The sequence below is a fragment of the Mastigoproctus giganteus genome, chromosome 8 (assembly GCF_048544385.1).
Source record: "Mastigoproctus giganteus isolate SK-2022 chromosome 8, ASM4854438v1, whole genome shotgun sequence".
Taxonomy (NCBI): Eukaryota; Metazoa; Arthropoda; class Arachnida; order Uropygi; family Thelyphonidae; genus Mastigoproctus; species Mastigoproctus giganteus.
Window position 1 is genome coordinate 173,323,270 of NC_143582.1, and position 25,224 is coordinate 173,348,493.

The 25,224-nt window shown below is 36.5% G+C and overlaps 1 protein-coding gene across 1 annotated transcript in view; it reads right to left on the reverse strand.

The window, feature by feature from the left end:
- Window positions 1–11,711: 11,711 nt before the first annotated feature.
- The window catches only part of ZnT49B (solute carrier family 30 member 9), a 168,165-nt gene continuing 154,652 nt past the window's right edge, over window positions 11,712–25,224 (reverse strand). Inside the window, exons 17-18 of the mRNA XM_090379907.1 lie at window positions 22,648–22,761; window positions 11,712–11,828 (exon numbers count right to left, since the gene is read on the reverse strand). Coding sequence (XP_090236033.1) covers window positions 11,784–11,828; window positions 22,648–22,761 — 159 coding nt within the window. The 3' untranslated portion in view covers window positions 11,712–11,783. The remainder of the gene's footprint in view (window positions 11,829–22,647; window positions 22,762–25,224) is intronic.

A 25,224-nucleotide genomic window follows, 5' to 3' on the forward strand; every position in this document is an offset into this window, starting at 1 on the left:
CTACTGCATAATTAGGTAGAGACGAGTATGTATATATGCTGCAATTTAATATAGGCTTGCAGAGAAACTATCCGCGAATAATCGAAGCCAAATGTATTAGGCATACTGTACAAAGAGACAACCCATAAATAATCAAAACCGCTAATATGGAGGGCTTACTGTAGTTGGGAAGGTCTGTACCATTTAAACATTTCGGAACGAAGCCCACTACTTCATTCAGACACTCCCGCACTTACTGTCTGTTCGATAAACGTTGGCCTTATGTAAATAATCTTTTATACTCAGGAACGTCCACATGGTGAGAGAAGTTCTCAAAATAGAAAGAATACAACAGTGCCGTATTTAGTAGTTATGCAGACTTCAACCACGGTCAGTAAAGGCGCGTGTACTTATGTACCCTCGCGCCTCACCATTCCACTACTGAGGAATGAGTGCTTTTAGTAGAATTAAATAAATAGCAAAATGCGACTACACTGTTACAGCCACATTTTCTATTTATTTATTTGGATCAGGATTTCCTACCTTTTGCACTCTCAGTGTAAAGAGCAACACACGCAGACTACACAAGGTCGACGTTTATTATTCACACGCAACTCCATACGACGATATCTTCAAAATCGCAATGTGTGATGTTCGTCTGTCATGATTTGATTATTACCTACAACTGTTGTCAAAATGTCTTTACTAACAACTATCGCAAATCAAACTTTACATGGCAGATTTTCAACTTTTTCTTATATTTATCTTGCTACAGATAACCTTACTTTAAATTGATTACATTTTATAAATACAAATCTTAGTCCAGCTAACGTTGCATATATTCAGGCCCTAAGAAGTCCTTTCCCACTTTTAAACTTTAATAACTCGAAGAATATGGGTCGTATTCAGATATGATCACTTGCTTTATTTCTGTTTGCTCGATGTTTAATTGGTTACTGGACCAATCTCAATAAACCTGAGTCCCAGTCGTACGTGAAAACTCCAAAAGAGTTGCAGTTTTCGAGACACTCATTCCGGGCATCTCGCGCAGACTACAATGCCACTTAAATGTTTTACCTTGCCCATTCCTGCACTGGATAGCACATACACAATATCCTTAGGTATCTACGTATCGCACAACATCCCTATGTACAGTGCTGCGTGTTTACATATTACACGCTGTTGGGGCTCATTGGAATAGATGCTTTATGAAGTCATAACTAGTCATATGAAGTCATAACTGAGACTGAAAATAACGAACGAGCAGTTGCTACAAACGAATGCGACCTTCACGACGACAATGATCAATCCGGCTTTCAAGGCCTTGAACACCATTGCCTCTAACACCCAGGCCCCTGTTGAAGATGTTCCTCAGACTTCGTCATATGCTGCAGCCATCAGGATGTCCAAGATTTCTACCCCAGAACAGAAGCATATGCTCATTATCAAGGAAGCACAGATCGTTGTGATGTTATGGACAGCGATGGTGTAAAAGATATTGTCTTGAAAACCTAAACCTTAAAACCCAAGTTGCACAACTTAAAAATCAAAAGTGTTCGAAAGATTCGTGATCTTACCTCCGAAAGTCTCACAAGAATCGATGAAGAAATGTACTGGAAGTCTAAGGTGTGTCCCCTGATGGTCACAGGACCTTACTAATCTACTGAATGATCTCAAGCATGCACGTCGAGCATACCAGCATAAATGCAGGACTGAGCCTCCCCACATTTCTGAGCAGTACAAAGAAAGATTCAGAACCCTTTGCTGCAATAGGATTTACCATGCCAAGCAAATGGTTCAGTAATGCGGTAGAGACAGAAGGGAAGAGGTATCCTTGGGCCCTGGTGCATAAACTTGTCAGGAACAAAATCGGTCTACAGACATCATAAATTCCATCTGCAAGAATGGCTCTCCTGAGACAACAAATGGGCTGGACACAATGAACAAAATTCTGGATTTGACTTACCGAGATGATTCTGCCGTAAACACTGACTTCCATAATCAAGTCACTACCGACAATCAAAACTTCCAACCTACCGCTATTGAAGATCCTTTTACTAAAGAAGTGACCATGTCCATCAGCAAGATCAAGAATGGAAAGCTCCTGGTCTGGACCTCACCAAGAGGGAGTTTGTCAAACGTCTTTGGACTGTTTGCTCCTGAATCCTCATTCAACTTTTCAACACCTGTCTGAAAGACGGCACATTTCCATCGCCCTGGAAGCTTGCAAAACCTAAAACCAAAGGATCTCACTGGCAGGACATCAACCTATTATCCTATAGCACTTTTACCAATTCTGGGTAAAGTTTTTGAGAGACTCTTGCTATTTTTCCTCCAGCTTGCATATGAAGCTAAAGGTCTTGCAGCTCCCTTCGAGTTTGGGTTCAACCAGGTTGTCTTACGATTGACGCTCTGACTGCAAATCGGAAATTTTTGAGATTCTGGGCCGCCTATGTCTTGGCAATTTTTATAATTTTAAGGAGACCTTTGACACCGCTTTGTGGCCGGCCATCCTACAGCGGGTCAGGGCCACTGACTGCCCCAGAATCTGTTCGACTGCCTGAAGAGCTACTTCTTTAACTGGTCTCACCAAAACAAAGTTCCATTCCTGGCAACTTACCAAGTTTGTCCCCAAGGCTCCATCAGTGTGGAATAAGATCCTGGATGACTGGCTTCTGAGGATCTAACCCATCACACAAACTTCTTATGCCGACTTTGTCATAATCTTCGAATTACCTACGAGCTACAATAGAAACCAGGTCAGGCGCAGTACTGTCTGCCTTATTTGAGTGGGAGAGAACAACAAACGTCTCTATGAAAAGAGCAAAACCCTTCTACTGAAAGGAAAATTGGATGTGAGAAGACATCCCACCATCCATTATAAAAGGGCGATCACTCAAAAACCAATGCTCTGTCAAACATCTAGGTATTACACTGGATGACCAAGGAACGTTCCTTCCCCACTTATGGTTCCTCAAAGATAATATTAAAATTAAAGCCTATATTACCATGCTGGCATGCTTCAATTGCAAAGACTGGAGTCTAAAAGGTAGCATTTTACATCTTCTTTGCACTGCGGTGTTTATTCCCATTGTCGCATACAGCACTACAGCGTGATATAACAGGATGAGGATAGTAAGAATGCAATGTCTTCGCTTTCAGGTCCAATGCTTATGATACTGCAAATGACTCGCATGTCGGACCACATCAACTGCCACACTACAAGTTCACTGGATGCTTACTTCTGGATCTCCATATCATATACTTCAGCCTCTCTCATGCCATGAAGAAGAATAAAGAAGTTGAAATACTCACCATTAAAACATGTACATACACTAACAATAAACATGAGGTGGCTCGCATATGGACTGAATTAGTTTCCCTGTGGCAGACATGATGGAATAGTTCATCAATAGGTGAAATTACTACTCTTCATTCTGGATGTTACCTTCCTAAACAAACGACTCTCCAACTGTTCTATCCTAATGTTTGCACATCCTTCCTTTTGACTGGCCATGGATCATTTAAAAGAATCTTCTTGACTTCAGTATGGCAGACGATGCTTTTTGCATTTGTGGAGAGCCAGAGGACTGGAACCACGTGATGCACTCCTGTCTGATCTACCTTGATCTCCAACCAACGTCTGGCCCACAATGCACCTATAATCCATACAGAGGCTAGGGTATTGGAATTGGAAGAATCCTACAAAGCATTCTCGATGATGCTGCAAATGACTCGTATGCCACCGTAGTGGCATTTTTCAGAGATGTTGTTCACCATTTACAATCATTAGATGTATTTCAGCAAGGACAATGAAAAATTATTTCCGATCTAGCACAGTGTGTTCAGCTTCCACAACAAACTGAAACTCTTCGAAGACCTGGTTTCTAAAACTTCACTCATTTCACGTGTTTGAGTAAAACTTTGCAAACTCTACCAAGATTTGAAATAATAACTAGTTTATGCATGCAAGTATTACTCGGACTGGCAGAAGAAATTATTGATAGATTTCGTGATTTAAGAGCACTTAAAACATTTGCATTTTTTGGAAAATTCTTTTCTTGTTGACATGAAGAATGGCTGTCCCATCTCACTGCCAATTTCTGGGGATACAGTAGCTGTAGAGTTGGAGCTACCAGAGTGTAGCACCAATCCTCCATCTCCAAGGGGATAGAGGATTGAAACATTGAGGGAGATTTCCCTTTTTCTTTGGTCCTTGAGGCTGTCACAGACATCCTCTCAGATATGCCAGACAATCTGTGCTTGCTACTTGGGAGTCTAAAATGTTGATGAACTGATATTCGGGTGACACTCAAGCCAAGTGACCCCAATTTCGGCGAAGCCCAGACAGTCTGTGACAGTCAAATACTCTGTTTGCACCTTCACGATGTTGGGATTGTTAGTAATCCTGCACATGGGAGTATAACCCCCATGTGTAACCACACAGTGGATGACCATCCAGGTGTGAACCAACGTAATCAGGGGTTGCGGTGTGGCGTCCACAATGCATGGAGGAATGCTGCCCCTCTGTTTTACCAGGAAATACTAGGTGGTAGATGATTCTCATCAACCGGTGAAATATCACCACTTTGCTTATTGGAGGCTTGAACTGGTGGAAACGTTTAATCTTCAGAGATAAGTTCCAATCAACCCTCCCCATCTCTTCCATCAATCAGTATGATTGATGTCTTTTGAGGTTATAATGAACACCATGGCGAGATCCAAACTTCCTTACGTTCGAGGGTACAGCTCTAAAACGGTGTTCGCAGGCTGGCCACTAGTTAGTACACCGAACTAACTCTCTTGGTTTCCGGATCAGCTAGTGTATAATCTTGCTGTCTCTATCTCTACTCTGCCATATAGTGACTGGAGCAGTGTATGGGGGGGGGGGGAGCATGTTATTTCAAGGATCTGGGTATATTCTTACCATGTGTATGCCATTATCCAAAAATTTCATTACTTCATACAGCATGACCTCCCCCCCCCCACTTTTTCTTACTATTTTATACACCATGAATTGTCAAACTAATAGAGCAAACTTATCTGCAAAAAGATCTAAACCTCCCAAACACTTCCTAGTTAATTTCACAAATATACATGGTCTCAGTTCTAATCTCAACGATGTCCATTTCCACTTAGTCTGCCAAACCCCATGTACTTTTTTCTAACAGAACCTCAGTTATCGGTTGATTCAACCAATGCTCATCTCAGTTGCCCAAATTATTCCCAGAATGATTCCTTTTGCCTCAAATGTGGTACTTGTGCATATGTCCATTCTGATGGTCTCTGTCAGAGACCTGGAAATTTGGAATCTCCCCTTTTCGATCTTCTCTGGCTTAAAATCTCTCTACCTCATTCTGTCAAATTCATCTGTTGTCTCTACCATTCTCCCAGCTCTACTAACCACTTGGAACTATTTGACTTTCTCTCTTTGCAACTTAACTTTCTCCAGTCCAACTTTCCTAACAGTGAGGTAATTTTCCTTGGTGATTTTAATGTTCACAACTCCAGTTGGCTTCCATTCTCTAGTCACACAGCTCCAGCTGGCTGAGATGCTGAGGCTTTTGCAATTACTAATGATCTCGCACAGATCATTCGTTTACCTACCAGAATACCGGACAATCCTAACCATACAGCCAACACTCGATCTTTTTCTCACTAACAACCCTTCTAAGTACACGGCCGAATTGAGCGGTCCTTTAGGTGCCTCAGGTGACAACTTGGTGATTGTCTCTTCTCCAATGGAGCCCTTATCTCATGGCTATTCTCAGCCTCGTGTAGTTTGGCATTACAAGATGAAAAATGGAATGACTGTTTCAAAACTTTTGATGTCAACATCTGCTCAGATCATTTCAGTGAAATTATTCTTGTAGGAATGGAATCCTTTATTCCACATTCCACCTTAAAATCTCGTCCTTTATCTAAACCTTGGTTTTCCAATAAATGTGCTATGGTTGTTCAAGAGAATATTGCATATTGTAATTGCAATTGTAATTGTAATTGGCATATTGTAATTGGTTTGTTTCCAATTCTTCAGTTTTCATTTTCTGCCTACACCAGAGCTTGCAACAATTGTAAAGCAGTTATTAATCAGTCCAAATTAGATTTTGAACAGACTAAGAGTAGAAAACTTGATTCTTGCCTTAATGGTAGCTGAGCATTCTGGTCTCTTGCCAAAACTATTGGCCGCAACTTTTGCCATCTCTGCTACCACCTCTGTCAAAACCAGTTGGTTCTATTGTCACTTCAGTCAAGGATAAAGCTGACCTGCTAGCATCCCATTTTTCTTCCAACTCATGTATTAATGACCTTGGTAAAACACCTCGCACCATTCCCAGCACATCCCATTCAATGCCTCTTGTCATCTTCTGTCAAAAGGATGTCAGGACTTTGATGAACCTTGATGCTAAGAGAGCTCCAGGTCCTGATGGTATTTCTCAACTTGTTCTCAAAACCTGTGCTCCTGAACTTACTCCTGTTTTTGCTGACTTTTTTCACTCTCTTATTCCAAAGATGTTTTTTCTTCTGCTTGGAAATTTGCTCATATCCAGCCAGTTCCTAAAAAGGGGTGACAAATCCCTCCCATCCAATTACTTCTACTCTTTCTAAAGTAATGGAGAAATCCTTCATACATATTTTCTGAAAATTAAAGTCTACAGAAGTTCAAGTCTAATGTCAACAAATATCTTCTTTCGTCTTCTCAACCTCCAATCCATTCATGGTACTAAGTACTATAAGTTCTAATACCTCTTGTGTTTGAGGTTTTCAGAAAAAAAAAAAAAAAAACTAAGTGGAACTGGCTGCTAGACTATTGAGTTTTGGAAGCAGGTTTCAGAACAAAAATATCCAAAAACAAGCATGTGTAGAGATTAATCTCTATTTTCGGTACGACATATTCTTGTGAGTCATTGTATTCAACACAAACTTTTTAAAAAATAAGTATTGGTCTGGTTTGACTGATGAGCATTTAAATGAGCTTGTACATACTGCCCTAACAAGTCATCAACCAAACTTTTAGCAACTAACTGCTAAGATGGACAATGCTCGTAAAGCATTGACAAGCAAACCTAATATGTAAATATATTCTGTGAAGTATTGTCTGTCAGAATTAGTATTTTGTGAAATTTGTATCTTTATGTTTTTGAAAAAAACTTTTGTAACAAGAAATATGCTTGCTTAAAAAATAAAGTTATTTTTAAACTTTGTATATATAAAATTTTGATATAAATAAAAATCAAAATATATCCACATGAGAGCCACTCCACAAGCCTGTGCGTGCCACGTTATGGCCACTGCTGATCTATATATTGTTTAGGAGTCCCTCTGTGCACACGTACATTAATTTCAGTCATTCAACTAATCTAATTAGATATTTACGACATCTCTTTACATCATAGGATTGTTAATGGGCTTCATAATTGAAGTGTAGGGAGGAATTTAAGAGGTTGTTCAGTATCCACATTCCATACAAGAATATAATTCATGACTTATATTATTAAACAGTAATCTGCAACAAGACCAGCAAGTATTAACAGAGGTGAAATTTAAGAAGGTATGCAGGCATCAATTATATTAATCAATAATTATAATAATAAAATAATGATAAATAATGAATAAAATAAGCAAAAAATAATAATGGAGGTAAGAGGCATTATTTTTGCTTAATGCATTTCTGTAACTGTGCTACTGTTGGAGTACGAGTAGGTAGAATGAAAATGAAGACAAGGGGTTTGCCACCAGCACACAGTCATCTCGTCAGATTGTTAAAAACATTTTCCTGTATTATTGCTGATATGTTCTTATTAATTGAACCTACCTTTTTTAATGTGCTTTCATGATAATAACTGTACATGCTAATGATTCCTCAGATATTTTGGCGATTGCTTCCTTGACTAAATTTCATATAGTTCCCATATTCTACATAGTCATTACATTCAACATTTTGTTTATGGTTTTTGATAGGATTTAAATTGAAATACAGTAATACCCCGAAGTTACGCGACAGGTGGGTCCGACGAAAATCGCGTAAGTCGAATTCGCGTAAGTCGGGGTACAACTTTGCATATAAATACGTATAAATTTTGCTTAATTGGGACCAGGGACTAACAAAAACACTAGTTTAGAAGAAAAATATTAATAAAATTGCAGTTCTTTATACAGTTTAATACAAAATATGTATTAAAAAAACAAATGACTTACGTTAAAAAGTTATTTCGATGTCGATGGCTTCATAAAATCTAACAAATTCGTCTGACGCGCCTTCTTTTTTTCACGCAGAATTTCTTCGTAGCAAGCTAATAATTTTTTTATTCCTTGCTTTGTAGCTATAACGCGTTCTTCGTTGGAGTCTATGTTTTCTAAAATTTTTAAGCCCTTTACAATTGAGCCCTTTTCAATTTTCAACCTGTCAAGTTTGCAATTGTCATGTGCTTTTCGCCGTTGCTTCATTTAGGTCTGTAGCACGTGCAATATCACATGGTCTTTCATTTCGCTCAAAGCGTTTCACAATTTCATATTTTTTCTCTATCGACAGAGGCGGACTGGCCATAAGCCTTACCGGGGCCAGTGTAACCCCGGTGGGCCAGTGTGATTTTGGCCATAAACCATAGTATGAGGTCACTATAAATTTTCCCGGGTAAGAATTTTTGACCCAGTCCGCCTCTGTTTATCGATAATTGCTTTTCTTTTTCTCTCTGAATCTGCAGTGTCTTCACCAGGACGCTTCCTTTTCACACCTTTTAATTAAGTATTTTATTCATTTTTAGGGAATAAAGCGCAATTACAAAACGAGGAGGCACGCTTGATACACATAAACAAAGCTGCCCGCTGCTGTTCCTTTTCATGGTAAGAGTACTCTTGTGTCCTCAACTAATCTGGTTGCTCTTATTTGCTCCTGTTCCAAGAGATCCACATTCTTCTTAAAATGAGGCTTCCAGGCCCACATGCAGTACTCGAGATGTTGCCTAACCACATGTAGCAACTGAATAAACAACACCATAAAGGCAGAGATACACTATTAACACCACACATTTCTAGGGGTTACTCCCATAAAACAATAAAAATCCAGTTGCGTTTCTGCTAGTGAAATCTGTTATAAACTGGTAGTAAACTCGATCTAATTGCATTTGCGATTATACCGATAGCTGGAATTGTGTTGGTTTTTACGTTATTATGGTGAAATGTGTTTTCCCCTTCACTGATATAAAAAACATAAAAGCAGCAAAGTTGAATTTTGTTCAACTTTCGCTCTCATTCTACGCCGTTGCACCGTATATCGATAACATATGAAAAACGACCTTGAAGATAGTGGGCGGCAGCGTTGCCAAACGAAAAAATCAAGAACCGCGTAACTCCGAGTTCGCGTAAGTCGGGGTAGCGTAAGTCGGGGTATTACTGTAAACGCATTCTCCAGAATTCCATAATGAGAGAAATTCATGAATTTCTTCATCAGGAGTATGCTCCATTGCCTGGAGGGCTTTCTCCTGATTTGCTATTCAGCTTATTTCGAATTATGTTCAATGAGCTCTTACCAACACTGCAATTATATTCTCCTCCTTTTTTAATAGTTTTACTTAAACATTTTGCATGTCTAAGTATAAGTAGATATTCTGCAAAAGTAATCTAGACAGGTGCAGCCTTTATACTTCTTTCCTACTGTAAGTTGTACAAGAATCATCCGAGGTCTATTCTAATTTCATTCATCTTTTCTAGTTGTGATTAACAACTTCTATGCAAAATAATGTACCAGCTACTCCATATTTCATTCATCTTTTCTAGTTTCATCTTTAAGGGATTATTCAGGTTAGCACTCTCAAATATAGTCAGTACTCTCAAATGCTTCTTAGGAGATTAAGTGCATTCTAGTTCTTCGTTCCTCACTTTTTACCTGCTAGATTGACAGTTACCTTGAACTAAGTGGATATTGCTAGATGGACAGTGACGATTATTTCAAAAAATATCAAATTGCAATCTTATCTCTTTTTTTTTTGTACTGAAAATTTGTTCAGCGTAATCCTCATCCTATGCTGCACAGATAGCATGAAGTTTCCTACAGTTTAATTCAATACCGCCATATAAATTCACATAAAATAGTGGAAGCCCTTGATATAATGTGTAGATGACAAGTTTTATCCCATCGGGCATGAGTACCATGATCATTATAAGTATTAGAAGTGGAAAATAATGCAAGAAAACAAGATAATTAAAAAAAAAAAACTATTCATCTCATCTTTCAATCACCTCTAATACTTCCTTAACTTTATTAAAATTATCCACTTCCACTTCCACAACCCCAGAAGGAAATTTGTTCCAATAATCAATTACTTTTAGTTGAAAGCAAATTTCTACACATTTACCTTGAAGGAAAAAGAGTAAGAATATTTAGTTTACTCAATCCATTTAAAGCTTTAAATACTTCAATGAGGGTGCCTAGTTTTCAAGTACCACAACTAACAGAACTGAACACTTTCCTTTTCATGGTAAGAGTACTCTTGTGTCCTCAACTAATCTGGTTGCTCTTATTTGCTCCTGTTCCAAGAGATCCACATTCTTCTTAAAATGAGGCTTCCAGGCCCACATGCAGTACTCGAGATGTTGCCTAACCACTGCCTTATACAATGGGATAACCACCTCCTTGTCCCTGCTGGAAAAAATTCTGTAATCACTGACAGAACCCTATGGGCTGTCCTAGCAGCTTGTTTGCACTGCTCTGAAAACTTCATGTTGGACTGTACAATAACCCTGTTCTCTTTCATTCTCTGCCAAACAATGTGGTAACACTCAAATGTTGCCTATATGCAGAGCCTTGAATTCATCAATGTTAAACCTCAACTGCCCCTTCTCAGTCTAATTATTCTAAGTCTTGTATAGTTGTCTAATTGGCTCTGTCTAATTATTTTAAGTCTTGTATAGTTGTATCATTAACCACCCTGCCTAGATCTTGTGCAGTAGTATCATTAACTACCTGCCAATGTTTGTATCAGCTGAAAATTTAGACAATAAGTTTGATATGTTGTCCTCAGTAAGGGCCCAGCACTGAACCCTAAGAAACCCAACTAATAACACTAGTCCAAGAAGAGCAGTACCCATTTATAACCAACTTCTGTCTTCTGCCACTCAACCATCTCTTTATCTATATCACTAACTTGTTGTTAATGCCATACTGCTCCAATTTGTATAAAGCGTCAAAAGCATTAATGAAATCTAAGTATATGATAAAAAAAATCTGATATGCCAAATATATGATATCATAAAATAAATAACCAAGTCAGTTAAAACAACAATATAATTAAATTATAATGTAATATTATTATACTTAATATAATTAAACAGGATGCTATTATGAAAACATCTAGGATTAAGTTGGCTGTTTTGGGAATTTTTGGTGCACTTGATTATTTTTGTTCCAGGTTCATGTAATTTACAGTGTATTGTACATACAAAATATTCACAAATATTTCCAATTTTGATTTCTTTTTTTTCTGGTTTCTTTCACATTACAACTTTTAGAAGCCTACAGCACTACTACAATAATGAAATATATTCAAATTGATGGTAGTCTTTTTGGTAAAAATGTGTAATGTTTAATATTTACACCTGGTATTAATTTTGCTTAATATCAGAAGTGTAAAGCAAAAAGTTAGAATTGTTGACTTTGAGTAAAGACAAAAAAAAAAAAAAAAAAAAAAGAGAGAGAGATTGTGTTTAAAGGAAAAATTTAAATACCACAGGAATACAGCAATAAATACATCTTTTTATTGTATAAATATTTACAAACATCTGTACAGTACAATAACTGAGAAGCTTCACAATACCTCTAAATCCACATGACGTACTTCTGGATGGCGTTTCTATGGAAAATAAATGAAAAATTTTAGATAAACTGTCTTAGGTGTGTTCATAATATTAATATATCTGAAAATTCAGAACTAATCAGGAATAAATGATGTTCCTTTTCTTATTACAACATTTGGCAAAGCAAATTGACCTTATGCAGAATATTTTGTTTTAACACATTAGCTCTTGCCTATATTTGAGAGAGTGCATTCAATGTGTTGTAATTTTCTGAATGTTGAGAAATAAACATTTTGAAAATCTGTAAATAATGGTTGAAAAGTAAACATCTGGAATTTATACCTAAAAATAAACACTTACTTTTGTGTTGAGCTGTAAATCAGAAGAAAACTTAGCACAGAGTTCAATCAGCACACCAAATGAATCAAGCAATTAATTTCACGTTCTTTTACTTTCACACTGCTTGTATATTAACTGCCTTTGATGCATAGTGGATCAAACATTGCTACAAGTAATGTTTGATAAGTATATGTGTCAGACAGAGAAAACATTAAAAGTCATATGGTTTATTGCTCTAAAAATTTATGCCGAGTAGTGCCAATCCTTGTTAGCTTTCCTAGAGTTGAGATTTTTAACCCAGTGCCACAGGATCTGCCATGGCATATTATGAGAAGGAAACAATCACATGGGGATTTTAAAATGAAGCTGCTGAAATATATGACACACTTTACAGATAAAAAGCATTCAAGGGCATAACAGCTGGAGTTGCACAAGCATATAGAGAGTAAGTGAGCAAGCACAACACTGCATATGAAAGCATTAGAATTAGAATGTTGGTTATGAAAAAGTTTTTTTTTTATTCCATCTGTAGCAATCAAAAATAGCACATTTTTCAAAGCCATCACTACCTCTTCTTTCCCTATCTGTCCAATTTTGCTGATAATGTTTTCTACTGTTATTCTTCCACATACATATTTTATTATTATTATTATTTATTTTTTTTGTGATTTCACATCTAGGAAAGATATGTCTGAACAATGCACCTGCATGATTAGCACAGTTTAGAGGAAGATTATGCTGTAAGATAAACAATGTGATAAGCATTAAGCACGTGTGGCACTATTACAATTATTTTTGTTGGAACCTGCTGGAACAGCATTCTGGAACCTCATTTAAACAGATAGTACGCAGGCAATGTAAAACAAAATGCAGATGAGATTTAATGTTCAAATAATAAAATATTCTTATTTGGATGGGTTACTATATAATTTATAAGTAAATTATTATGATGAGGGGTCTGATTATTGTTTTTTTTATTAGCACCTATGCCACTGAAAGAATTATTTTAAATTCAGTAAAGCTATGAATGAACTGGCTTTGCTTTTGGTTGACTCACCTTTCTGATGCAAACAGTCAAAAACAGCCACTAGGCACACTAGTAGTGTAATGGGAACCAGTTTGAAGTATAAGATAAATGGAGATGAATAAGATAAATGAAGAACTAGGTATCTGTATTTCTGGAGTCCATCCACCCCCTCCCACCCAAAATCAGCAAAGACACTATCACTGCATGTTGAAATTCACATCTACTATTTTTGATTTCTTTCTATGCACAGCACATTGTTCTTATGCTGATTTGTTTGAAAATGTCTGATCACATTACATTTTAGATTTTATAATATATAGCAAATCTTGTGTATAGGTCTTCTTTAAACACTATATATTATATCTTCTCACTACACAAAAAAAGCTGTCACAGAGTATAATTTTTACTCTGTGACAGCTTTATACTTTGAAATATGTAACTACATTGTTTCTATTGTTTCACATGTTTTTTGCAATGTAGGTTAACACACATTATGGCCAACTCATTAACTGGAGATGAAAAATGAAATTAGGAATGAATTTGGAGAACTTTTTTAAAAATTCTGAATATAACAGTGAAAGCTATAGTTTTTCTATGTAGGATGACTTTAATCCGGTGTGACTGAACTTTCTGGTGTGAAGTGGTTTCTCTATCAAGACAATGCCAGGCACCATATAGCTACTTGCACACTAGCCAAGGCTTTTGTGGATTTACTGGATGATTGTTTTCTACAGCAGCATTTTCAGGAGGCAACTAGAGGGAGTAATACTCTTCATTTGATATAAGCAGTGATTCTTCATGCATTAAGAATCTGCACATAAAGGAACCACTAGGTGGCAGTGATCACAGTGTGCTAATGTGGGAGGTAACTCAAAGAGGTAACTACCATCAGGGGTAAAGGGAAGGGTTTTTGCTTTTGTAAAGGTGACTATGGTGGTCTGAGACAGTTTTTAAATTCTATACAGTGGGACAAACTGATGATGTTACCAAACAGCAAATTCTAAATGGGAAGCATTCAAAGAATTAACCTTGGAAGCTATTTGGCTTTTGATACCAACTAAGAAATATTATTCAAGGTTTAGGCCTAAATGGATGTCAGATGAACTAATGAGACATATGGCAGAGAAGAAAAATGCATGGGATACATATAAATTAACAGGTGACACAGAAGCCCATGGTAGGTATAAGCTGGTCTATAATCAAGTCACAAAGGAGGTTAGGTAGGTAAAGGCATATTACAAGAAATCTTTCGCAAAGGATGCAAAGAAAAACAGCAAAGAGTTCTTTACTTATGTAAACTCTAGAAGACGAAGTGCACAAGGCATAATTCCTTAAGGGTTTAGGTAATTAACTACATAATATCGGTGTAGATATACCATAGTTTACCCATAAATTTGAACTATGTATGTAGTGTAAATGTTGTTGTTTGTTATTTGGTTTTTAGGAGCATTAGCAACTAAGGCCATATTGCTCTGGGATATGCGGTGGTCATTCCCTGACCTTTCCACATCCTCCATATTTGGTGGTGACGGGCTCGAACCCCAGTCTAATCAAGGAGCATGTGCTACGCACTGCTGCTCCTTCCCACCTGGCTACGGAGGCACCAGGGAATGTAGTGTAAAAAGCATCGTTTTAATTGTATCTCATATTGTGAGTGTCTCCACAATGAGATCTTATAAAATCTATAAACATTGCAGCTGAACACATTCACCTTGGTGTTTGGCCACTTCTTGTTCATTAGAGAATAACCACAATAATTGCCACAAAATGTGAACCAATTTTTATTGATTGGCTACTATTTCCATTATTTAATAATTTTTTGGTGGAGCAGGATATAATTTATTTTAATCAAATAGAATTCAAATGTAGTTTGGGAAGGATGTTATGTGGTTGTTATCCATTAAGAATTATTAATATGTATAATTAACCACTCTTTTACCACTTGAAGTTTTTAATATATATTTTATTAAGCATAGCCTAAACTAATATATACGATAGTGTGATGACCCTCAGACCTGAAGAGAAATGAGCTATTTCTCTTCAGGTCTGAGGGCAGTCAGCAGCACGGTCTGATGATGGATATCAGCAAGATACCCAAAACATCACACTATCATATATATTAGTTTAGACTATGCTTAATAAAATATATATTAAAAACTTCAAGTGCTAAAAGAGTGGTTAATTATACATATTAATAATTCTTCAAGAATTCAAATGTTTTACTGTATTTTATTCACAGATCTTTGATCCCACAGAAGTTCAAGAGCCAAGTATTCAACCTTAAGGCTTGCATTTATATTCAACTTTATGACAAATACCATTATTTATAGTTTTGCCTAAGTTGTTAATTATAAATTTATGCAGAAATGTAGAGAAACAATATTGGTCTCTATGGTGAAAATAAAGACTGAATACTCAGTCCTCAGGAATCAGTGGGAGAAAAAAATCTCTGGGAAAGAAATCAAATAAAGTAAAGCATTTAGAATTTATTTGATTTTACTACTGCATTGAAATATACCCTTGCAATCTTATATTATTAAATTATTTTAGATATGAATGATGGAATACTGCTATGTACAAAGATCAAATGCAGATGATGTGGCTTTTCATAGCATCTCCAAGGCCTGTCCATTCAGATGTAACAGCACTAAGATTCTCAAGGTGGTACACAACCAACCCCAGAGAGAATTCTTAGAAGCTCTGGGCTATCCAGCACAAACAAGGATCCAGTGTCCATGACTGGCACTAGGAAACTGCAATATACAGACTATCCAGGCAGACTGCAGTTATACCAAGATGATATTAGCATCTACTACCACTAAACCATCCCACCTTCTAATTAGAGGATCCCAATACATCTAGGACAGACTTGAAAGACCAGCCATAATTAATGAGATGGTCCCTGCTCTCTCCTGCCTTTTTTCTCAACTAGGATAAAGTTAAAATGGTCTCACCCCTTCTCAGCTCCAACTATTTTGGATCTTACCAAACAATCTGAGTGCTTAGTGGCACACTGTAATTGTGGGCTCTCCCTAGAACTGTATAGTGATCATAATATGTTGTTTCCCCCTTCACTGCTGAAGGCCATAATTTGTATGTGATGTACTTTCTTTCTCTTTCAATCTTTTCTATATTCTATCATCTACTATATTATATTTTTATCATGCTTTGCTTTATCTTTTTACATGCATTTATTAGTTAGCATTAGTAGAGGCATATGATGCAAGAAAGCAAGCTTATGCAGCATCAGCAAAAAAAAAAAAAAAAAAAAAAACCTCCCATTTTCCCATTTCATCTCTCTGTTCGTTCCAAATGCCTGTCCAGCTCAGCCTTAAATTTATTTAGGCTATTAGCTTCCACAACAAAAGATGGAAGCCCGTTCCACCAATCAACTACCTGCTGGCTAAATTTCCACACATCTATTCTACAACTAGGCACTTATTTTTTTTTTGCTTCCAGGAAAAACAACCAATGCTCAATAAATGTAACTGAATTTTCAAAAAGAGTTTTGTATTCAGGATTTTTTTCAATGAAAACTCCAAACACAAAAGGTATTAGAATCTACTGCACTTAATACCACATACACATTGAAGGTTGAGAAGATGAAAGAAGACACTTATTGACACTAGACGGAATTTTAAGATTTTTAGGAAATATACATGAAAGGAGGTTGTGGCAGAAAACAGAAGTTGAAGGAATATATGAAGAAGAAGAAAAGTTGGTTCTGCATAGCACATGTTTCTTGATTAGACTGGGGTTTGAGCCCGTGACCACCAAACACAGAGGATGCAGAAAGGTCAGGGAATGACCACCGCATATCCCCGGAGCAATATGGCCTTAGTTGCTAATGCTCCTAAAAACCAAATAACAACAACATGCCAAACATAATCAAAAGCCTTTGAAATGTCAAGAGTAATTGCTTGAGTTTCACCAAACATTTCCACTGAATTTGTCCACAGAAGGGTAACATAAGCCAGTATATCACCAGTGGAATCCATATTGACAATCAGTGAGCAGATTGAATTATAAATAGTTCAGGAGTTGGCAGTTAATGGATTTCTCCATTACTTTAGAAAGAGTAGAATAAAGGTGGTAGATGACTTTCATCAACCGGTGAAATACGACCACTTTGCTTATTGGAGGCTTGAAGTGGTGAAACCCATGTTTAGTCTCTAGAGCAAAGTTTCTGGCATCCCCCTCCCCCCATACTTCTCCTTTAACCCATGCATGGTACTAAGTACTACAGGTTTTGATACCTTTCGTGTTTGGGGTTTTCATAAAAAAAAAAAAAAAAAAAAAGAAGTGTTATGGGGTGGTATTTGGATGAAAGGGATTTCCCACCCTTTTTTAGGAACTGGCTAGATATGAGCATATTTACAAGCAGAAGAAAAACACCAGTGGAATAAGAAAGTGTAAAAAGGCAACACAGAACACGAGTAAGCTCAGGAGTACAAGTTTTGAAAACAAGTAGAGAAATGGCATTAGGACCCGACACTTTTTTAGCATCAAGACTGTTCAAAATTCTTCCGGCATAGTTTTGATGGAAGACCACCGGAGGCACTGAATGAAGTGTACTGAGAATGGTAGGTGGTGGTTTACCAAGATCATCAATACAGCAGTTAGAAGGAAAGTAGAATACAAACAGAGGAGGGAGTATAGATGGGGAAAAGGTGTGGCCTATAGGTGTGGCAAGAGACCAGAATGCTTGAATACAATTTGGACAAGAAGTAATTTTCTACTCTTAGCCTGTTCAAAATCTAGTTTGGACTGATTAATAACTTGTACATAATTGTTGTGAGCTTACCTGTGAGCAGAAAATAAACCTGGAGATTTGGATGCGAGCCAACTGTGATATGAACATTATTACCTTGAATGGTCTTAGCACATTTATTGGAAAACCAAGGTTTAAAAAAAGGATGAGATTTTAAAGTGGAGTATGGAATAAAGGATTTCATCCGTGGAAGAATAATTTCATTGACACAATCTGAGCAAAAACACTGGAATCAGAAGATTTAAAACAGTAATCCAACCATGGAAAAGAAGAATAGAAATCTCGCAGGTCATCACATACGCATTCTTGTAATGCCAAACAACATAAGGCTGAGAATGGCCACGAGAGAAAGGCTCCATTGGAGAAGAGACCATTACCAAGTTGTGATTTGAGGTGGTTAGAGGAACCTCACCTTGACTGTGTGCTTGGAAGGGTTGTTTGTGAGAAAAAGATCAAGAGTGTTGGCTGTATGGTTATTGTTTGGTATTCTGGTAGATAAATGAATAACTTGAATGAGATCATTAGTAATTGCAAAAGTCTCAGCATCTTGACCAGCTGGAATTGTGAGTTAAAGACAAAGAGTTCCAAGTGATTATTGGAGTTAGGAGAATGATAGAGGCAATAGAACGAATTTCACAAGAGAGATTTTAAGCCAGAAAGGATCAAAAAGAGATTCCAAATTACTAAGTCTCTGACAAGTAATGAGCAGACATATGTACCACCTCTGAAGTGAAAGGAATTGTACAATGAATAAGTAGGGCAACTGAGATGAGCAGTGGTTTAATCAACCTATAATCTATAAGTTTCTGTCAGAAAAAGTAAGTGGAGTTGGTAGAATGTATGCGGAAATGGACATCACTAAGGCTGGGCCAAGATCCCACGTATATTTGTAAAATGACAAGGAAGTGTTTGGGAGGTTTAAATCTTTTTGCAGATAAGTTTATTCTATTAGTTTTACTATTCATCACACATTCAGTAGTAAAAAAAAAAAAAGGTACAGAGGGCATGTATGAAGAAATGAAATTTTTGGATACGAAGCATATACACAGCGAGAATATACCCAGCTCCTTGATATAACATAGCTTCGACAATGTGCCCTGCATACACCTTACTTGGACTCCCTCAAGTCACTATCTGGCAGAGTAGAGACAGAGAGATTATACACTAGCTGATTCAGATGCTTCCTAGACAATTAACAATAGGTTCAGTCTGATGGACTATCTAGTGGCTAGCCTGTGAACTCTGAGCTGTATCCTTGAAATTTAAAGAAGATTGGATCTCGCCATGATGCCCATCATAACCTCAGAAGACATCAATCACACTACATAATGGAAGAGATGGGGAGATATTCACAATATTACATTAATACACCAACTGTTGAGTTAAAATAATTTAATACTGTATATATATACAAACAATACAGAGGATACTGTAACATAATCTATTTACAATAACTGATAGTGAATAAAGCCTAAAAACAAAATAAAATACAAAATTTTAAAATACAATAAAATATATAAGATTAAAAGCATTAAAACTACACAATTTTAGCTTTCAGGGGCGTCCGCCTCCTTTCTCAACAAGAAATAATACTTGTGCAGCACATCCTTAAGTATCAGGTTCATGGCACACGTGGTTGATCAGGCACATGAACAAAAGTTCCTACATGTGTCCCAGAACCAGAAGCAGCTCGGGAACGTGGTAAACAGAAATGCTCATCTTTTGAGAGGACTATAGCCTCAAAAAGAGGGAGAAGCCGCACACCCCTATCCCTATTCATAGTATTGTTATCGGATGAGTAAATCCACAAGTTCTCCAGCCACTTGCGGTCCCAGAACCTATGTGCCCGATCAAGGATGACAGCATTTCTGGGGAGACCTGGTGCTGTCTTTCCCAGAAATGTTCAGCAACAGCGGACTTACCAAACTCTGCGGTCTGTATGGCACTCGTGTGTTTCCCCAGACGATCCTTAAGCCACCGCCCTGTTTCCCCCACATAACATTCCCCACAATCCGGGCATTTAATCTCATATATAACCCCACTACTGAGTCCCTTGATATGGGGTCCTTAACTTGCAACACTATTGTGCAACCTCCAACCTGGAAGTTGCACACAGTGTGCTTGATAATCCCGAAATACCCTTGCAATGCGTTCTGTAAGGCCCGGATAGTAGGGAATGTAAGCTGTGGTAACCGGAACAGCCAATTCTCTATGGATAGACTCCACTCCTCTACTATATTTATCCATGATCCTCTGGGGGTAACCGCATTTCATGAGGGCTGCTGCAATTTGTGAAATTTCTTTCTCCTCAGAAGTACTACAGTGGGTTCCAATCCTATCAAATAGTGCCTTAGCAATGCTATTCTTGTGTTGCCTAGTCTGCACCGACCTGTAGTTGGTATACTGGCTCCGGCATACTGGTTTCTTATAGATTGTGGTTTTAAGCCTGGAGCCATCTCTGTATACCATTACATCCAGGAATGGGAGGGTACCACCTGCTTCTACCTCTGAGGTAAACTGTATAAACGGAGAAAAACTGTTGAGAACACTAAGCACTTAAGGATGTGCTGCACAAGTATTATTTCTTGTTGAGAAAGGAGGCGGATGCCCGCGAAAGCTACAATTGTATAGTTTTAATAGTTTTAATGCTTTTAATCTTATATATTTTATTGTATTTTAAAATTTTGTATTTTATTTTGTTTTTAGGCTTTATTCACTATCAGTTATTGTAAATAGATTATGTTACAGTATCCTCCGTATCGTTTGTATATATACAGTATTAAATTATTTTAGCTCAACGGTTGGTGTATTAATGTAATACAGTAAACCCCCGCTATTCGCAGGGGTTATGTTCCTGAGAAATGCCGCGAATACTGAAAACGCGAATACTGAGTTATGGCTCCCATAGTAATAAAGGGGTTCCGTTCCAAAGTATGAAATATATAAGAAAAACTAGTCTAAAATTTTGTCTATGTATGTATTATATGTACCTTCATAATATGACTATGTACATAGACAGTACATAGTGAAATGCAAGCATATGGCATCGAAATGAAAATAAGAAACAATTTAATATTAAATGTAATATTTATTAGAAATTTCAAACAAATCTTTCAAACCAGCACCTTTGCTAGCTAAAAAACTTATCCCGCCAGTGCTATCACCAGTTTCGCTAAAGTGCTGATAAAGGAGTTTTGCCTTTTCACGAATGATGAGTGAACTTAACGGAATTTTATTTTGAGTTCGGTCTTCTATCCACAGATTTAAAGCCTTTTCCATTTTTTCTAATTTAACATCACGAGTTACAGAGCAAATTTTTGAAGCAATTAGCGCATTTTCACGGACACTACGGCGGATTTTTTCTTCCGATTTTTTGATTGATCGTACCGTTGACTCATTGATTTTATAATGTTTTGCCACTGAGGAGACACTTTCACCATTAGAAATTTTGTCTAATAACTCAATTTTATTCGCTAATGTCATCACCTTCTTTGATATTTTCACATTTCGCTTGTTATTCGTAGCCATATTTTTGTACGGGTTAGAAAGAACTTGTCCACAATAAAGTCACTTTCTTCTGTTAACACACTCGAAAAAGTCTGTTTTACACTGCAAAACGGTAGATTTATCACTTTTGTAAGCATATCAATTTATAAATTGATAAATTTATTCAATTTATAAGCTTATAAATTAAAAGCAAACGACAAAACTTTCCATGACATAACACATACTGAACAAGGATTAGCGAGAAACATCCACGCTCGCGATTTTGTCACCCCTCTCCCCCACCCACTGAGAGCTGTTTTGACCGGGAAAGATAATTTTAGCCACACCCATGTTTTTTTTATGGTGGAAAATGTTCACGGTGCTTTAAAATTCACATTTTTTTAGGTTTCATTTTATATTAAATCAGCGACCGTGAATACGCGAAACCGCGAATACAGATACCGCAAATAGCGGGGGTTTACGGTATTGTGAATATGAACTTTCCCAACCTCAGAGGCCTTTTTGAAGAGATGGGGAGAACATAACAGGTACCATAATAGATATGAATGAGTGTTCTCTCATTCATATCTATTATGTTACTTGAATGTATAAGACTGCTCTTAAACTCCTACAGATTATTCTCTCTCTTGCACTTGTTGAATTAAGCTCCAATAAATATAAAATATTTAAGGGCAAAGACCTCATGCTACAAGGTAGAATGACTAACATATAGGTTAGTGCAAAAGCATCATTTTGATTATATCTCATATTGTGAATGCTTTCACAATGAGTTGTAATGGTATTGTACTACCTCAAGTAACACTTCACCAGTGCAGAAGACTACTCATTCTACCTCATAGCACGAGGCCTTTGCCCTTAAATATTTTATAGTCTATATTACTGCACACCATGGCATCTCTCATATTGTGAAGTTATACTTCATAACTGGGTTGTCACTATTGCAACACCAGGGTACCTGCCCACCCACCAAAGAGAAGTCAACAAGCTTTGAAATGGTGCCATCTGGGTGATGGTATCTGCTGAGAATAAATAACAGTAGTCTTCTCCAATGATGAAGTGTTACTTATTCAAGACAGTACAATACCATGGCAACTCATCATGAAGGCATTCACAATATGAGATATAACCAAAACGATACCAATTTAATTAATTAATTTAACTACTTTGGTAGATGGCTACATTAAAATGATGATTTTGCACTAACCTATATGCTCCAATAAATAATAATTACCTTCATTGTATGCTCTATCCTATCTACTTGAGCTCCCAACAGATCAACTATATTTTCTCCATGCTTCAATATAAAACTTTCCACTTCTTCTATAGTCTTCGTTTCTTGCATTTCCTGTGAAAAATAAAATAGATATCATCATCGTTCATTTTTAAATACAATCATAGTGATGATTACATATTACCTACAGCTGAACTTTCTTATACAAAAAGATGAACTTTTCTCAATCCTCTCCAAGTTTTTTTATCAAATATTTGTACATATAAAATATTCTGCATTACATATGTATATAATTATGTGCTAACTACTTACATATCAAAATTAAACTTAAATTTCCAATTAAAATCATGAATTTAATTGATCTAAATTGATTTAATTTAATTGATGAATTTAATCATGAAAAATGGGTCGATTTTGGGTTGAACTTTGGCCCTCTTCAAAATAAACTAAAAGGGGTATAATTTTAAATCCCCCGCAGCGTTACCACCTAACATTAAAGTCAACCGATCCTTTGCTGCTTTGAAACCTGGCATGTTTTTTTCTTCTTTCAATATAAAACTTCTTTATGCATTCGTTTCCACAAAAGTCCTGATCCATCTATGTTAAAAACTTGTTGAGAAGTATAACACATAATACCCCTCTTCAATAATTTTAACAAGTTCTTTTTTGAAAGTTTCGGCTCCTTGATCTGCACTTGCGGTTTCTCCCTGGATTTTAAATCTGTTCAACTAGCCCTTACCAGTTTTAAATGGTTCCACATTTTTTTTTTTTTTAGGTGAGTTTTCTTCAGATAATCATATTGGCTAATCTCTCTCTCTCTCTCTCTCTCTCTCTTTTTTTTTTTTTTTTTATAATATTTAACTTAACTGAATTCTGCATTGGATATTATCTTCAATAAAAATTAGTTAGTCTTTCCATTTCAATCCTAATAGCTGGCCTAGCCCTAGTTGCTTGCAGTGGAACAGCTATCTTTCCCACTGCTAATTAATTCTTTATTTTTTTATAATTGTTCTTACAGTTAAAGTTGCAAGTCCTAAATTATGGCACACATCCACTTGTCGTTGACCAGAATCGATTCGCTTCAAAACATCTAATTTAATTTTCAAATTCAGTAGTATTTTTCTTACATTTATAGTCTTTGTACTGCACCAAGACATTGTTGGTTTTTTGATTCTTATTGGCCATTATTAACTCTTCGAAAATGTAACTGCGTTGGTTGCATTAATTACGATACAATGTTCAAGTAAACTGTCCGTTACGCACGATGTCTAATACTGTACTGAGTGATGACTAGACTTCGGATAAATGCATATAACGCAAATATTACAAGCAATATACTTGATCATTTTTTAAAATGTTGATCTTGGAACTACGTAACAAGTCACTGTACTGCAATTAAATTAGCGTGCAAGAAAATTTCACTGAGCGTGGGAAACGTTTTAATGCTGTTTTGATATTCATTTTCAAGCTATTGACTCCATCAAATGAAACGATTTCGTTAAATATGCCAAAAATTCAATCTGTAAAAGAGCATTATAGTGATCTGTGACAGCATTATAGTCAGATACGGGTTATAATATAAGAACAGCGTTATAGCGAATCAGCGTAAACCGAACCGTATTATAACGGGGGCCTGCTGTACTGTGTATATATAATTTGTATTATGAAATGTAATTTTTATAATTATATTACTGTAATAAAGATCATAAAACATATATATTTTTTAATATTATATATATATATATATATATATATATATATATAGAGAGAGAGAGAGAGAGAGAGAGAGAGAGAGAGAGAGAGAGAGAGAGAATCGGATCTAACAGGCAGAAAATTGAATAGGGGTGCTGCAAAATAAAATAAATTACTTAGGGGTGCTTTTATTAAAAAAAGGTTGAAAACCACTGCATTAGAACAGGAACAACTACTAGCCGGCATCCAATTTAAGGATGGAGTTGAGTGAGTTGTTAAGTGTGTTTAGAGTTGGCTAGCCATGAGCCAACTCCAAACTTACTAAACAAACTTTTCTTTTTCTTTGTTCATTTCCTCCATTTTGATCAATGGCAAGTCTAATCAGAGAAGGTACAGGAAAAAAAAAAAAAAAAAAAAAAAACCCACACCTTGAAGATATCACTGATAATAGCTCTATAAGAATTAATTCTGTATTACAATTTGAATGAACTGAAATAATAATAAATGTCTATATGAGAACATTTTATAGCTAATGTTTAAATTCCCGATTGAGATATCTCGGGATAATCCTTCATGGATTATCCCGAGATATCTCATTTTTAGTTTTAAAAGTTGTTTGGAACTACATGAAATATCTCGGGATACAATAATACCCGAAGCAAACAATAATACCTCCAAATTTAAGACTGAAACATATTTTCTCTGGCTAATTTTGAATTAGGCAGGTAAATCCTGAGTTTTCTCAGGATTTTCTTAAGGCCTGGCAGCAAACAACTGGCTTTCATTTTACTTATACTGTACAGCAATGTCAGAACAGTAGCATGCATTCCTGTGCCGCCAGTAAGCAAAATATAATTTACCATCCTAAATGCAGAATACTGAACC